The 16,665-nt window shown below is 46.0% G+C and overlaps 1 protein-coding gene across 3 annotated transcripts in view; it reads left to right on the top strand.

Annotated features, from left to right (window-relative positions):
- The window catches only part of MCF2L2 (MCF.2 cell line derived transforming sequence-like 2), a 1,607,631-nt gene that overhangs the window by 980,129 nt on the left and 610,837 nt on the right, over nt 1–16,665 (top strand). For all 3 annotated transcript variants that reach the window (XM_069213109.1, XM_069213110.1, XM_069213111.1), the window contains exon 18: nt 4,100–4,169. In XM_069213109.1, coding sequence (XP_069069210.1) covers nt 4,100–4,169 — 70 coding nt within the window. The remainder of the gene's footprint in view (nt 1–4,099; nt 4,170–16,665) is intronic.

The following is a 16,665-nucleotide window of genomic DNA, read 5'->3' as shown; positions in this document are numbered from 1 at the left end:
GCCTGGAGTTTCTGGGTCACCTTGACTGGACTGTCCGCTTTTATGAGCTATTCATCCAGATACTGGTTGACAGGAAATCTGTTGCAGACATAGGCAGGCCTCAGCCACTGCTATACATTTTGAAAATGCTTGAAGCACCTACTCAAGTCTGAAGAGGAGTACTGTATGTTGGTAATAAAATGTCCACGCATTAAGCCATAGGGCATTCCTCTGCTTCATTGACTCTAAAATGTATAGGCATAAATTGTGCAAGTTGACTTCACACATCCAATGGGGTTATATCTAGTGAAATGAAAATATGTAAAATCTGTCTCTTTTAAGCCACTTGCTGGCAAATCTCAAATGTAGAATAGGCCTGACTTCTCTTGTGGGTCTTTTCGGTTTTCCACACTACAAATAGATGCCTGTATCCATGTGAGGGGTACTAGTTCTATTGCTCACCTTTTTAGTAACAATGAGGTCTCCCTGCGCAAGTTGGTCAGCTGGTTCTTTGCCATTAATATTGAAATAATAGATGGAGGGGCTTTGAAACAAAGCGAGCAGGTTTCTCATAGAACAGTCAGTACACAACTGTTGCTCTTAGAGGTGTTGATATATTCATCTCATCCCACCCAATAGAGTGGAATACTGAAGTAGTGGAAACGTAGTCATGCCTAGAGTTTATTTGGCAGTCATCCTGATGAGTTGGGAGACTTCTTTCTGGAACTGCACCTTTGATGGCACATGTATTTTTGGTGCTGCTGTTGAGACTCATATGACCATGATAGGAATAGTGGAGATCTTTGTTGTAGAATGTCAATTTGAAGAATTTCTTCTTTCATCCAAGGCAACAGCTTTTAATGCTTCAGCCTTATTCCTCAATGGCTGCCTCTCATCATCAGTATAATCGCCAAAATGAATAGTTCAATATTATGAGTTAGGCATCAGAGTTCAATGTTGAGAGGCACAACCTTTATGATTCCCTTAGTATAATATCATGACAGTAGCCTGAAACAACAAGTTCAGAGGGTCAATGAGAAACGTGAGAGAGACAAAAACGTATTTTGCACCACTCTTGAAAAATCCTATCTGTGGTCTTTCGTGAGCTTATCTGTACATTTTTTGACGCCTTTCCGGAGAGGACAGCCCGATCTCCCTAAAAAGACTGCATCTCTGGCAGCCTTTATGGCTATATAGTTTGACCCCACATCTTTTCTGCACAGCAGATCCATCCTCTTTTTATAATGAAGACCCAACAAAGATCAGGACCTGATCTATGTCATTTCCAGAAAGATGATGCAATCATAGGGTCAGGTTTAGGGTCAAACTGTGGCAAAGCAGGGTCCTGCTCCAGAGGACTGTCCTTCTGTATCAGCTGTGAAGGGCCTGCCTTCCTCATAGCTGGTGTTAGAAATGTGTCTTTAATATTTCCTGCAATTCTGGTGCCAGTGTCACCAAGGTCCTCATTATGCCATGCACCACTGTGTGAGGAGCCTCCAACAAGATGTTAAACTTACGTGCTTATTAAGCCAACATACCCTGAAAAGTTGAAATGTCATCAACCAGCAAGGCTTGTGACGGTTACCGGGCCAAGGCAGTAGTAGCGTAGGATGATGTAGTATCACTGTCTCACAGGAGATGGAAGTGGGATCTTTTTTATGTCTAGTCCCACAAGGAAGCTGAGCTTCCTCAAATTGTTGTGATGGATGCCGAGGAGGAGGTAGAGGAGAAGTAGAGGATGAGGAGGTGGTATATCTGCTGGAAACAGCCATAGTTTATGTGACAACCAAGGAGAAGGTCTATTCTTTCAAACTGACGACACTGACGTTTGTCAGGACATAAAGGGATTTTGGAGCTAAAAATTGAGCTATCAGGAGTGGTTTCAATGGAGCCCACAATGTATCTTATGTTTGAATTATAAAGGATGGAGGCCCAAAATGAGCTGGGAACCCAAATGGCATAGTCCTTCTCTTGGGTGGTGTATGCTGTCTTCCTGAAGATATCTGTGTAACGCTGAGGGATGTGTTCACGTTTAGAGGTGCGTTTACAAGTTCACTTTTAGATGCTTTTAGAAGCTGAAATGTAGTTTTTGTGGGAATTTCATATTTAAATTGCCTTACAAATATTCAGACAACTCAACCTCATATAGACTCAGGATTGGAAAAGTTGGACTATTTAGCCTCCTTTTGATATGTGTGATATGTGTGAAGTTAAAATGTTCCATAGCAGAAACTTATAACAATATTGCTCTTAAAGTAAGGCATTCCCTTCTAGTTAAAACCTTTACCACAAGGCAGCTGAAGGTTTCTTTTCATTAACCTTCCACATGATTTCGATTTAATAGCTTATAAAGAATGCAAGAACCATGAAGGACAATTAAATTCGTCTCTAGATTCCCAAAGAGGGCTAACTGAGGTATGATAGTGTTTATTGTATGGTTATGGACCAGCAAGGAGTTGGTATAGTCAGGGGCATGCAAGCATTATGGGCCTTAACGCAGGCAAGTAAAATTAGTTCCTCTATCTCATGGGTATCAAAATGCATGCATAATCTTTAAGCAAAGGGCTCTTTAATTCCCTAGCTTCTAGTACCACTGTGCCTGTTGGACTATTGATAGCTATGTCTCTGGGAGGAGTCTATACATACGACTAACCTTTACAGGACCATAAGCTCAGCAGTGACTTAGGGCCAGATGTAGGAAGCCTTTTGCATGTCGCAAACTGCGAAAAACGCAGTTTGCGGCATGCAAAAGGCCGAACGCGATGCTCATCCTCAAATTGCGAGTCGGTACCGACTCGCAATTTGAGGATGCGACTCGCAAATAGGTAGAGGTGTTCCCTTCCTATTTGCGACCGCATCGCCATGCTGAGTTGCTTTGTGACCGCGAATGCGGTCGCAAACCAACTCGCAGTTACCACCAGTGTCACACTGGTGGTAACTCATTCACAAAAGGGAAGGGGTCCCCATGGGACACCTTTCTGCATCCCATTTTGCGAGTCGGTCACACCTGCAATTTGCAAGTCGCAAAATTTTCCTTTACTATATCTGGCCCTTAATGTGCAGATTTTACATGTTTGACAAACTCATGTAGGAGACTTCAAGTGGAAAATATAGTTTCTGTGTTAGATAACCAAATTACAACTCATATGGCTCAAATAGTTACAGCTGTATTTTAAAAGTATATTATTTCTAATACACATCACTGAATCCACATTGGTTCGGGACAAAGCCGGCAAAACATCATGATACCAATAGAGATGGAAAATACATGACTATTAACTACAAATCGGTTTGAGATGCTACATTTACAGAGAACCACATTGCTTTCTAACCACATGCAAACACTAACATCTATACAACAGAAATATTTACTAATTAAGTAGATATCTTTATATTTTATTATGTACACAATAGGTTAACCCAGTATTCCTTCGGGAGATTGGGTATGAATAAGTAGAATATAAAGTGAAGCTCTAGAAGTAGTAATTGGTGTCAATGTTTATAAAAATTTCAAATCCAACACTCTCATATACAGTTTTACCACACGATCAATCAGTTGTTTATGAATGAAAATATACTTTGTGTCTGGAGCATAGAATGAAAAGCCATTTAATTTATAGAACAGCTTTTTCAGTACCAAAACAACAGCTCATGAATAATCTCTCATCGAATAGGGGCTTAGCATAATAGCATATACAAATTACGCAAATGGTAACGAATATCCCACATCAACCGGTCAATTTAAGGAAGTAACTTTCTCTCACAATACCAATATTGAAAAGACTATTTATCTATCTATGGTTGAGTGGTTGATCCAATAACAAAGGCCATTTCGCTTACATACACTGATTAGCTTATATGAATGTAGTTGGTATGTACTATTATGCTGCTACTCCTTTATTCTATAACGCATTATTCATGAGCTGTTGATTTTGTATTGTAAAAAACTGTGGTACAGAAAAAATTTTGTTATATAAACTAAATGTCTTCATGTGATATGCACCTGATACAGTATATACCCTTAATTGATATTTATATTTTAAGCATATAATATCAAACAAATTGTTTCTAATACGTCCAGATTTAATTATCATTCACTATTTTCTTACCTTTTTCGTAGCATTTTCCTGAATGAGTTAACGAACTGTATAGAAAATCCAGATTCACTTGGAACATGCTTTCTAAAACGGGTAAGAGGACATAAAGAATACATAATTGCTCAAAGTATGACAATTTCATGCATGCCCACTAATGTAGTTCTGCAAATTAATGTTGGATTCCTCTTTCTTCTAAGTGCAAAGTCTGTGTACTTGATGACCAAGATGATACGTTTACCATATATGCAAATATGCAAGCTGTAACATGACCATTATTGCAATTGTTGTGTTGGGACGTGCTATGATTCACAAAAGGCAAAACTTTGCATGGATCATGATGTCCCCCAACTCCATTAACCAAGATAATAAATAATAAATTACACTAAGTGAATGTGCAAGTATAGTTTATGTATTATGTTTGTTCCTGTTCAGTAGGTATACAACCATTTACTGAGTACAGATAGTTAAATCTGTGCAGTAACAATAACTAAGCTTTGTGAGGATGGCTCAGTTGATTTCTTCCCTCAACCGAGTAAGCATTGTTTTCTCCAGTCATTTAAATTGTACTGTGGTAATGACATGGAATTTGACCTTTGACCTACAGTAATAAATGGATCCACATATCCAAATACCACATGATGTAATAATAAACGTGTTTGTGTTCATTGAAAAAACAACCAAAGGTTTAAGTGATGTTATAGGTATGTGAAAATGTAAGCAAAAACTTAACATTTGCAACTAAATAAAACACTGAAATTCACCAGTTACAGTTAACTAAAGTACCAATAACCTGTGCCATCATTAATGAGTGTTGTCGTTAATGATATGATTTCAGATGTCAACAGTAATGTTACCAATAATGTCACAGAACATGTCTTAAGGGATGTAATATGTGAGGTCATAAGTAGTGCATGGCAAGTGAGCAAGGTATAGATACTTCAGATAACTATAACTGGTGAATTTTCAGTGTATCTTTTAGTTTAAAATGTTATGTTTTTCTGAGCTTTTCACCTAACTATAAAGACTAGTTTCCTACCTGTAACTTTAGTTCTCTCGTAGGGGAATTTTCATTATAGTCATAAGCACTGAGTAGTCCCGCCCACATGCGGGACCCCTGAGCACTTTTTCACAGAATATATATATATATTTTTTTTTAAAATATATTTTTATTGTTTTATCGGCCAAGTGGCCACATTGGAATAAAATGCAATATGTTACATTATGTTTCATCGTGCATTACACAGATAACTGTTACGTATGAGCAAAACGCTACTCACGTATACATGCAACAACGCCCGAAGGGGGCTTCACAAATGGCACGTTCACGTAGGGGTTGTATTAAACATATGCAAGATCATTCCAAGAGAACAGAGAACATAGAGAAAAAAGAGTAAGATAGACGCTGAGTAGGCTACAGCCGAGACGCAACGGCTGGGGAGAAAGAGGGGACCGACAAAGGAGGAGAGGAGGGGCCCAGGAGGACGAGAAACCAGTTTTCGGAGGGATCAGGGAGCAATCTACATGAGGCTTGCATGACATTTGCGCGAGTCTCCACGCGACACATCACATCAGCCCGTGGCCATGCCACCCCACGGCCCCAGGGGACTGGCCCACCATTGGCCGTGGAGCGCCATGCGTGAGGGACGGGGCACAGCAGGAGGGAGCCAGAGGGTACCAATGTCTCCCAGCCCCAGTACCCCCGAGCGCAACGCAAGGCACCCGTGACGCGCCCAGGGGAAAACGCACAAGGCATCGCAATTTTATAGTGGTTCATTTACTTTATTATTATTATTATTATTTTTTATTTATGTATTTTTTTTTTTTTTTTTTTTTTTTTAAATATTTCCTTTATACTGTTCCTTTAACCCCCCCCCGCCCTCACACCCGCATGTCCCGAACGCACCATATGTTAATGTCACCCTGTGGCCACTGCGATGATGTAAAAAATCGCTCCTTTCATTAGTTCAGGGGGGACGCACATCGTCTTTTTTTTCCACAGCTGTCAAAAACGAGTTCCATACCTCCAAGCCTTTAACTAGTATACCCCTATCCAGTAGATTCTGCAATGTCTGTGTTTCTGCTTTGGTCCATCGTATTACCTCTTCGCGCCATTGGGCCACCCTGGGGGCATCGGGGGCTTTCCACTTCATGGCGATCAGGCGTCTATACAGCACCAGTGCCAAGGCAATGCATTTATATGTACGTTTGCGTTTCTTGGGATGAGATGTTAAGCCCAGTAGGCACACCTCGGGAGTGGGAGATAGTGTAGTATCCGTCCATTCCGCTAGCAACGTTATTATCTCTATCCATGTGTTCCGGATCGGGAGGCATTCCCATGTCATGTGGTAGAATGTGGCCTCTTCTGTTTCGCATCTGGGGCATGTCTGCGGCGACCGGGGATACATGCGTGTTATGCGGTGAGGTGATAGGTAAGTCTGATGCACATAATTAAACTGTGTGTATCGGAAGCGCGGGTTGCGTGAAACCTCGCGAGTCAGCTTCAACGCTTGTTCCCATGAATTAGGGGATAGTGGTTCCGGTAGCACGCAGTCCCATTTGTTTTTTGCCTGATCCTGTTTATGTTCAGCCTGGGCGGCTATGATATTATATATCTTTGAAATGCTTGATGGGGTGCTTATGCTTCCCAAACGTTTGTGTAGCAAAGGGGAGGTATCCGGTTCCGCGTTGCCTTTACTCCAACTCTCTCTCATTACCTGCCTAATTGCACCGTAAGCTATGAAGCCTCCTCGGCCGAGCACGTACCTATCGGCTAGCGCTTCGTAAGTTTGAAGTTGCCCGTCCTGGTAGATGTCACCTAGTGTAAGTATGCCCCTGCTACCCCATGTATTCAGGCCCACTTTGGCTGCTATTTTTGCTAATGTCGGTAGGGCCAGCAGTGGAATCTTCGGTGAGTACTGCGGGACTTTTGCGTTTTGCAGCGCATATCGGCCCCAGTCCCAATGTGCAGTGTGCAGCAGCACACTGCTAGTGTTCACTGGATCGGTGCGGTTCATGAGGTATTGCATTATCTCCTTGCCTTCAAGATCCTGCAACACCCTCTGAGTTTCGGGCCCGGCCGGGTGACCAACCCATGTGGATATCCATTGTAGTTGGGCAGCTGCATAGTACGCTTCAAATCTGGGGGCGCCCAGTCCCCCCAACCTAAGCGGTAGGAGGACCTTTGTTAATGCAACGCGTCTGCGGCCATTGCCCCATGTTAAGTCCGTTAGTAAGGTATTCAGTAGTTTAAAGAATGAGCTCGGGAGTATTAAGGGTAGCGCCATAAAATAATAGAGTAGTCGGGGTAATACTATCATCTTTGCGATGGCTACTCTGCCCATAGGAGAGAGTGGCAGTGAGCACCAGAAGGGCAGGGAGCCCCTCGTTGATCTGACCACTTGGCCGAGGTTACCATCCCTGAGATCTAGGCTGTCATGGTATATATTTACCCCTAAATATTTAAATGTTGTATAGCACCATTTCAAGCCTCCCGGACCCATCGGTGTTCTCAGTGCCTCAGGGACCGGACGCAAAGGGAATATGCAGGATTTTGTCCAGTTCACTGTTAATCCGGCAACCAAGCTCAATTTTTCTAGGAGTTCCAGTAGGCCCGGCAGGGCTCCCACATGATCTCGTAGGAAGATCAACGCATCATCCGCATATAAGGATACTATCTGGTGCTTCTGGCCATCCAAGATACCCCACGTGGGGGCCATTATGCGAAGGCGGGCGGCCAGCGGTTCAATGGCTAATGCGAATAATAGTGGAGAGAGCGGGCATCCCTCTCTGGTGCCCCTACCGATATTGAATTTTTCGGAGACCGTATCGCCCGTCTTAACCCTAGCCGTTGGGTCAGTGTATAATGTTTTCACCCAACCAATGTACACTTGCCCGAACCCCATCCGCTTGAGTGTTTCTGTTAAGAAAGGCCAACCCAGAGTATCAAACGCTTTTTCTATGTCCAGTGATACTGCCACCCGGTGTCTGCTTTCTACCGGGGAGTTTCTCATTAGACGCAGTAAATTCCTGATATTGCTGAAGGTATTGCGGCCGGGAATGAAGCCTGCCTGATCCTGGTGTACCAACTCTGACACACAGGGAAGCAGGCGATTAGCTAGTATTTTTCCGAGTAATTTGCAATCGGTATTTAGTAGTGATAATGGCCTGTATGAGCGAACATCCAAGGGGTCACGGCCTGCCTTTGGTAAAACTGCTATCAAAGCCTCACGGCAAGTTTCAGGGAGTTGGCCCCGTTCCAGCGCTTCCTTTAGCATTGCTAGATATGGGGCTAGAGTCTGAGATTGGAACGTGCTGTAGTATTCTATGGGAATGCCATCGCTGCCGGGTGCTTTGCCATGTGTCAACTGTAGCAGCGCACGTTGGATTTCTGCTATCTCAATCGGGCTGTCCAATTCTATGGTTTGAGAGGCTGTTAGGCTGCTTAGAGTTATATCGTTGAAGAATTCCTCTAACTGGATTTTAGTGGGGGGGGGGCCGTGCCCGGTACAACAAGCTATAATACTCTTTAAAAGCGTTATTTATCTCCACCTGGGTATTAACTATACGACCAGACTCCAGGCGGATAGCGCCTATAGGGGCGTTCCGGTGTTCACTCTTTATGAGCCACGCTAATAATTTACCGGATCTGTCGCCCTCTGCATGCGTGCGAGCCATATGGTGCCGATAGTCGAACTGTCCGAGGCGTCTGTCTGTCTCGGACCATTTAGTGCGCAAGTTAGTGAGCTTAGTCGCTGTTGTGGTATCTTTAGTGAACTCACCCTCAGCGATTTGAATTTCTTGTTCTAATGCACGGAGTTCGCGCATTAGCGTTTGCCGGACTCCCACTGTGGTTCATATACATACCCCTCTTATGACTGTCTTATGTGCGTCCCATTCAATGGCTCTGGAGGTGGCTGTCCCTTTGTTCAATGTGAAGTATGCTGAGATGTGTGTAGCAATGTCCTTCCTAAAAGGGGGGTCTTGTAGTAATTGCGTTTGCAGACGCCAGGTGGGAATGCATGAGCGGGGCCTTCCCCATCTTATTTGTACTATGAGTGGGCAGTGGTCTGAGATTACCCTAGCGGAATACTCCGCTCTTGTTATTTTATGCGTTATATTCTGTGAGGTGAGGATGAGGTCTATACGGGTATGTAATAAGTGTACTGGGGAATAATAGGAATACACATTTTCATGTGGATGCATGTGTCTCCATATGTCGATCAGTCAACGTTCTTCCATCCATGCGCCCAGCATTTGGGAGTTTTTCGTTATTGGAGCGGCCACTAGCGGGGGATGTGATCTATCCTTATCTATATGTGGGACACAGTTCATGTCCCCCCCCCATATGCATGATGAAGTTAGATCATTGGTTAATTGAGAGGTCTTGGTTTGTAAAAATTCACCTTGCTTGATATTCGGTACATATAATCCATTTATTACAAGATCCTCCCCATCCAGTGAGCCCCTTAGCTGTATAAACCTGCCCTCCTTATCTTTTGTGCAGTGTTGTACTGTATAAGGGACACCCGGCGCGATCCAAACCAGCACTCCTCTGGCGAAGGAGGAATCGCCAGCGCTATATATTGAGCCCAACCAGCACTTTTCTATCCGAGCAGCCTCTGTGGGTGTGATGTGTGTTTCCTGCAGTATTGCTATGTGTATGCGGTGGCGCTTTAGGTACGCATGTATTCTATGACGTTTACTAGTCCCTGCCATGCCCTTCACATTCCATGTTATGAGGTTATAACTAGGTATCTTATTCATTGTGTTATGGTTAGGCGCAGGGGGTTATCTGATCTGTACCCAACACGCCCACCCCCTCCCACCTCCCCGGCCCCACCCCAGACGCCCCCCACCGGTCCCCAGCCCCTCCACCCCAGCATCAGTGATAAAAGAATAAGCCCATAGTGGGCTAAAGATAGAAAAAAAAGAGATAGATATAACAACCAAAAGGATATTACGGGCTGTGTACGTCCGTTAAATAAAATGGCACAACCGGTGCCTAAGGTGGCTTCCAAAGAAGACAGTTCCATTCGGATACCGTTCCGGTGTGGGGGGTCGTGGATCACCTGACGACTAGCCCTTGGGTGGCCCACCTGCAGGATATTATCCTCTTCCACAGACCCATTCGCCTTTGTACAATTTACGAGGATTCAGACGTAGTTCTTCATTTTAATAGCTGTTATTCACTGTGGAGCTTAGGGCGAGGGTCCCGATGATAGTGTCATGCAGCACCTTAGTTGCTGTCGCCGACAGAGAGGGGCCACAAACGGCAACTCCACCCCTTCAAAGTTCGTCTGCCAATCGCGGTGTGAGGTCAGGGCCCACCCGTAACGGAGAGGGGGACAGGCTTGTATCTTCCCCCTGTGAGGCAGTGTCATTAGTGTCCGTTTCACTCCTTGAGTCCAGCAACCCACGAGCGAATGAATTTGTGTCTTTTAATATTTGCGCCCGGTCCAATGCCATTTGCGCTTTTGTGGGGCGGGCGGATGTTTTGGTGTTCTTCTTCCTTTTTCTGGGTTTAGCTGTGGACCACTCACCGGAAACCGTGTCATCCTCGGGTGGGTCAGCCAATCCCTTAGCGTGTATCCAGGTCCATGCATCTTCAGGAGTGGGGAACATTAAGGTTTTCTCGTCCATAACGATGCGCAGTCGTGCAGGGAACATGAGGGAGTAAGTGATGCCTTTCTCTCTTAGCAGTTGCTTGATCTTGCTATACGCAATCCTCCTGCTTTGTACCTCCATTGTATAATCAGGATAGGCTGCTATCCTGCTATTCTCCATCACGATATTGTCAGCCTCTCTAAAGTGTTGGAGGACCAAGTCTCTATCCCTATAATTCAAGAAGCGAGCTATTAGTGGTCTGGGCGGTGCTCCCGGCCTAGGTGGCCTGCCCGGAATTCTGTGCGCTCTTTCAATCACCGGTGTTGTGGTGGGGTACTGCTCTTTAAGTGTGTTCCTCAGCCATGCCTCTAAGAACTCCTCTGCCTTAGGAAGTTCGATTCTCTCAGGGATTCCGAGGAATCTGATATTATTCCGCCTGGAACGACCCTCAGCTTCCTCAGCCTTACGTTGTAGTTGAGTTATGTCCAGTTCCATTTTTCGCATTCTAGTTCTCATTTCTTCCACTTCGGGCTGAATAGTTTTCAGTGACGTTTCAGTGTCGTGTACCCTACCGGTTAATTTGCGGTGGTCCGCTCGCAGCAATGAGACTTCCTGTACTGCAGCATCTATTTTCCCCTCTAACGAGGATTTAGTGTCCATTATTGCTTGCATAATTTTGTCAAATTGTAGGGAGTGCGTGCGTAATGTTTCATTCAACTGTAGCTGTGTGGACGGTTGCGAGACCCCTTGGCAGGACGGTTGGAGAGGATCAGCTTCTCCAGTGGACCCCGTCTTGGGGTGTTTTGGTTTGACCATGATTTCCGCGCTGTTTTACATTGGTTTGTTACTCCAGCTTTATCGGACAGTTGTCTGCCGGGAGTGATCACCTACGACTTCTAGCTTCCTTCAGCACGTCCCCTGGTTTGCTAGGCTGTAATACAGGAGGGGGTTGAGTGTCCTTTTCTGATATTGGCGCTGGTTTAGATTCACCGATTACCCACTCCGTCTTGTTGTTTTGGCCCAAGTTAATGTCTAACTGATCCACGCCAGGTGGCTCCCACCACTCTCGATAGCCCGCAGACTCAGGGTGGATCCGGTACCATACGTGTATTCCACGCCAGAAGGGGCAGCACAATGCCCAGTGCTTCCGTGGACAGAGTGTGAGGGTTACAGCGTGCTGTTAAGGCAGTTGGCGCGCCCGTTGAGGCACTCAGTGAGATCGAGCCCCCTGCGCGCCGCGACCCGAGCCGTGTCGCCGAGTGAGGGGGGGGGGAGAGCGATCCGTCCCCTCTCCGCGATTTGGTCTGCGTCGCCGAAGGATGTGCTGCTCTTTATTGTTCCCACCGTGTGTGGGCGCCTGGGGCTCAGCAGGGGATCCCCCGAGCGGCCGCTCCAGGCGGCGCGGACACGACGGCGGTACAGCCGCCGCAGCTCCCCGAACACCCGCCGAGCCGGAAGCCTCAGTGCGCTCGGGCCGTGCACGGATTAGTCGCCATATTCCAGCGCCAAGGGGGGGCCGCAATTAATGGCACAGGAGTCGTCCGGTCAGCGCAGAGAGAGGCGGTGATCAGCCGGTAAGGGAGCCCCGCGGGCCGGAGAGCCCAAGCGCGGCCACAGTCCGACGTGTCTTGCGGCGCCGTGCGCCCCACAAGGCCCAGTCCCGCAACGGCAGCACCGCTTCAGGCGGTGGGGCGCGAGCAATCACTCCACTGCAGAGCAATCCCCGGGATGCGAGTCCTCCCGAACTCCGATGCCTCACGGCTCCCCGTGGTGCCTCTCCATTTCAGCGCCGAGCGCTAGAGGTCTGGGGGCGGGGCCGGCCCACGGCCCCGGGCAGCCAACTCACCCGACGCGGCCGCGAGCGTCGACCTAGCAGGCCGCCAGCTCCTCTCCGTCGCCCGAGGTGACCCCGGAGTCCCGCAGAGGGTCACCGCATCTGTTGGTGGTCACGAACAGCTGGGCAGATGGCACCCTCCTCAAAGAAGGTTCTGGGTGCCGATTTCAGGATGCTTTTTGTGGGCCAGGCACGGATCTGCAGTATTACTCTGCCGCTCCGGTCGCCATGTTGGCCACGCCCCCCACAGAATATATTCTTAAGTGTAGATGTTCGCCTTTCATTGGAAAGGCCTGCAGAGTCCCTTAAGAGAGAAAAATATTGTGCAGCCTACAGGAACAGGCTACATTAGCTCAGTTCTTCATTTTGTATTTAAAAACGGGAGAGGCAATTATATATGTATATCATTTCATGATGTTTTTTTAAAAATCAACATAAATGTATTTCACAAACCCTTTTTTGGTAGAGTAGAAGGATGAAGTAAAGCAGGGCAGTGTAGCCCCAAACGCTGTCATAATATGGGTTAAAAACCCAGGGACTGCCACTATCCCATTATGCTGAGCAGGTGACAGTTGCTTCAGTTCTTTTTGAGGTGATGCATGATGATATAGAGGTTCCCTGGATACTTTTGTCCACTCCACTGGGGAGGAGGAAGCGTTGCTTATGACTATATTGGAAATTCTCCTAAGTAAGAAACTATTCCTTCTCTCGTAGGGCATTTCCATTCATAGTCATAAGCACTGGACAGAGTAGCAAGCCCATCCCTACTTAAAGGGGTGGAGAAGGCAGAAAGTGAACTAAGGCAGAATTTTAAACAAATAGATTTCTGAGGGAGGCCTGTCCAACTTAAAGGTACGCTCTAGCATCAGAGTCCAGGCAGTAATGTTTGGTAAATGTATGGATAGCTCTCCAGGTGGCTGCTTTGCAAATATGTGGTATAGCGATATTACTTATTAAAGCAGTTGTAGCTCTTTTGCAGCCAGTGGATTGTGCTTTAGGTTTAGTTGACAGTGTCTTGTTAGGTTTCTGATAGCACAAAAGGAAACTATCCATCAGGAGATGGATTGTTTGGAAGTGGCAAGATCTTTACGGATCAGACCACAGTTGATAAAACAACTGGTTCAACCTGATGATGTCTTGTGTCTTATTGAGATAGAATTTTAAAACCATTCTTACATCCAGGGAATGAAGAGTTATTTCAGCTGGAGTAGAGGGATTTGGAAAGAATGTAGGTAAAGATATGGTCTGGTTAACATGGAAGTCTGAAATAACCTTAGGGAGGATATTAGGGTGAGTTCTCATAACGGCTGTGCAAGAGTAGAAGATTGTGTATGGTTTGTGAGAACAAAGAGATTGGATCGCGCTAACCCTGTGAGCTGATGTTATCGCTACAAGGAAAGCTTTCTTCCAAGAAGGTGTTGCAGGGAGGCTTTGTGTATAGACTCAAAAGGATCATGCATGAGACAAGAGTACAATGTTAAGCTCCCAGGGAGGTGAAGGGTGCGTAAGAGGAGGGAAAACCTTGATAACTGGGATTTTGAAAAAAGAGGTTTGTGAAGGACATTTTCTGTAGGCAGTAAGGGCTGCCATGTGAACCTATATAGAAGAGAATTGCAAGCCCAAATTTTGCCAGATGGAGTAAGTATGGGAGAATTACATCTACCTGGCAAGATGTAGGGTCTACGTTCTTAGAGGGACACCAGATGCAGAATCTCTTCCATTTGAAGGCATCTGCGGAACGGGTGGACGGCCTCTTAATCTCTCTGATGACGTCCATACAGTCCTTTGGTAGATTCAAGTGTCTGTGCTGCACTAGCACAGGAGCCATCTGCGAAATTCAAAGAGGAGAGATTGGGGTGTACCATCTGACCTCCGACCTTGGTTAGTAAGTCTCGGCTGCATGGGAGTTTGCAATGTAGACTGACAGACGGTCCTTGAACAACCAATGACATGGCCACTCTGGCTCTATTAGGATCATCTTGGCTCTTGAGTGGGACAGCTTGATTAGGACTGATGCAATCAGGGGAATAGGCTGAAAAGCGTAGAGAAATCTGCCAGACCAGTTGATCCATAGGGCGTTTCCTAGTGCCCCTTGCTGGAAGTACCTCGAGACAAAGTTTTGGCATTTTTTGTTTTCTGTGGTGGCGAACTGGTCAATGGTTGGGGTTCCCCACAGTTAAAAGATGTTGTGGAGGATAACATCATGTAAGACCCACTTGTGAATTTCTTGTAGAATCCTGCTGAGTTTTGCACACCTGGAAGGTGAGTTGTGGTGCTCATTAGATCCCTGGCTATGAGCCGATTCCAAACTGCCTGGGCCTTGTGTGATAGGGGCCAGGCCCTCATCCCTCACTGCTTGTTGAGGTAGTACATGGTGGTTGTATTTTCTGTCTGAACAAGCAGGGAGTGGAATCTGAATGACAGGTAAAATGCCTACAACACTAGATGGACTGCACATAGCTCCAGGAGATTGATATGGTATGTTGTCTTTCTCTCTCTGAACATTTGCCCTAAATTCAGGGACAGTTTCACATGGCAAGATAGTACTATCCTGTCTTCCCAGGTGCCTGTTAGTTGGTCCCACTGGTCCTCGAGACATTCTTGCAGGGGGTGCATGTGGAGACAAGCATTTGGTTTGAGGAAGATGCAGGAGGTCATCGAGCCAAGATGAGAGGATACTGTTCTCCACGTTGGACGGGAAGTTGTAATGAGTGGCACTTCCAAAGGATCAAGAAGCATCTCTCCTCAGAGAACACACTCTTGCCTGGAATGTGTAGATGGTGGCTCCAAGAAAATGTAAGGTTTGAACCAGGACAAGTGTTGATCCTGTGATGTTGACATGAAGCCTAAAGCAAAAAGAACAGATGATGGACGGAATGCTGAACAATGCAAACATTTACCCCAGCCACAAAGATCTGGGTTTAATTCATCATTTTGTTGCCCCCCATGCCAGCCCAGTTTGGACATGGCCAAATGCAAATCAGTTTTGACCCTTCTCCTCATCGGAACAGTCCAGCCCGAACTGCCAAGCCAGGACCTCCCTGAACCAGAAACAAGCATCCTTGTACCGGTTTTGGGGTATCACCCCTCATCAGCCAGGCTAGCTTGAGTACAGAGGTGCAGTGAGCAGGGACACACGTCTGGCCATACCCTTCCCAGTTAAAGAGAAAAAAGCAAAAATAACAGATTATTGATGGAATACTGAACAATCCAAACATTCATCCCCAGTCACAAAGAACTGGGTTGAATCCATTGCTTTTTTTGCAAACCACACCACCCCTGCCTGGACCCAGCCATATGCAAATCAGTCTTGACACTGCTCCCATGAAAACAGTCCAGCCCAAACTGCCAAGCCAAGGTCTAACCTTTGAAGGAGACTGCAAGTCCAATTGTAGTGAAGCTGAGCTTCTTGTCACGTTGACGCCTTGATTAGCCAATCGTCTAGGTATGGGTAGACAAATATTTTGTGCTCTCTGAGATGGGCAGCCACCACTGCCATGTACTTGGAGAATGTCCTTAGTGCTGACTTGAGACAAAATGGAAGTACTTGGTACTGATAGTGGTCTGTCCTCACTAGGAACCTCAAGACGTTTCAATGCTTTTTGGCAATTGGAATATGAAAGTATGAGTCTTGAAGGTTGATGGAGCAAAGCCAATCCCCCTGGTGTAACTGGGGATAGATCTGGTGTAATGCTTGCATCCAGAACTTTTCTCTCCAAATCCATTTTTTCGCTATTTTGTGGTCGAGTATGGGTCTGGATTCATTCTTGTCTATCTTTTTTACCAGAAAGTACCTGGAATAAATGCCTGTGCCTCGTTGTTGTTGAGGAATGGGTTCCACCGCTTTCTTTTGTAAAAGGACTTCCAACCGTGTCAGCAAGATTTGGAAACTGGACAGTTTTGGAAGGATTGACAGTAGAGAACAATATCCATTTTGAACTATATTCTGAACCCAGGCATCTTTTGTTATGTTTTGCCACTCAGCCAGATAAGAAGCTATACCCCCCTCACCCCCACCGGAGTGGCTAACAGAAGAGGGGGAAGTAATAGTTCAGGGTTTTGACCTGGGTGGGTGCTTGCCTCCTTGAGCAGGCTGATAGGTGGATCTACCCCTGGTCTGTTTCCTTTGGTATAGTTGGTAAGGTTGTTGTT

Source organism: Pleurodeles waltl, chromosome 11 (genome assembly GCF_031143425.1).
Source record: "Pleurodeles waltl isolate 20211129_DDA chromosome 11, aPleWal1.hap1.20221129, whole genome shotgun sequence".
In the NCBI taxonomy this organism is placed as follows: domain Eukaryota; kingdom Metazoa; phylum Chordata; class Amphibia; order Caudata; family Salamandridae; genus Pleurodeles; species Pleurodeles waltl.
Note: the sequence above shows the minus strand (reverse complement) of the source record. Positions and strands in the feature narration are given on the sequence as shown.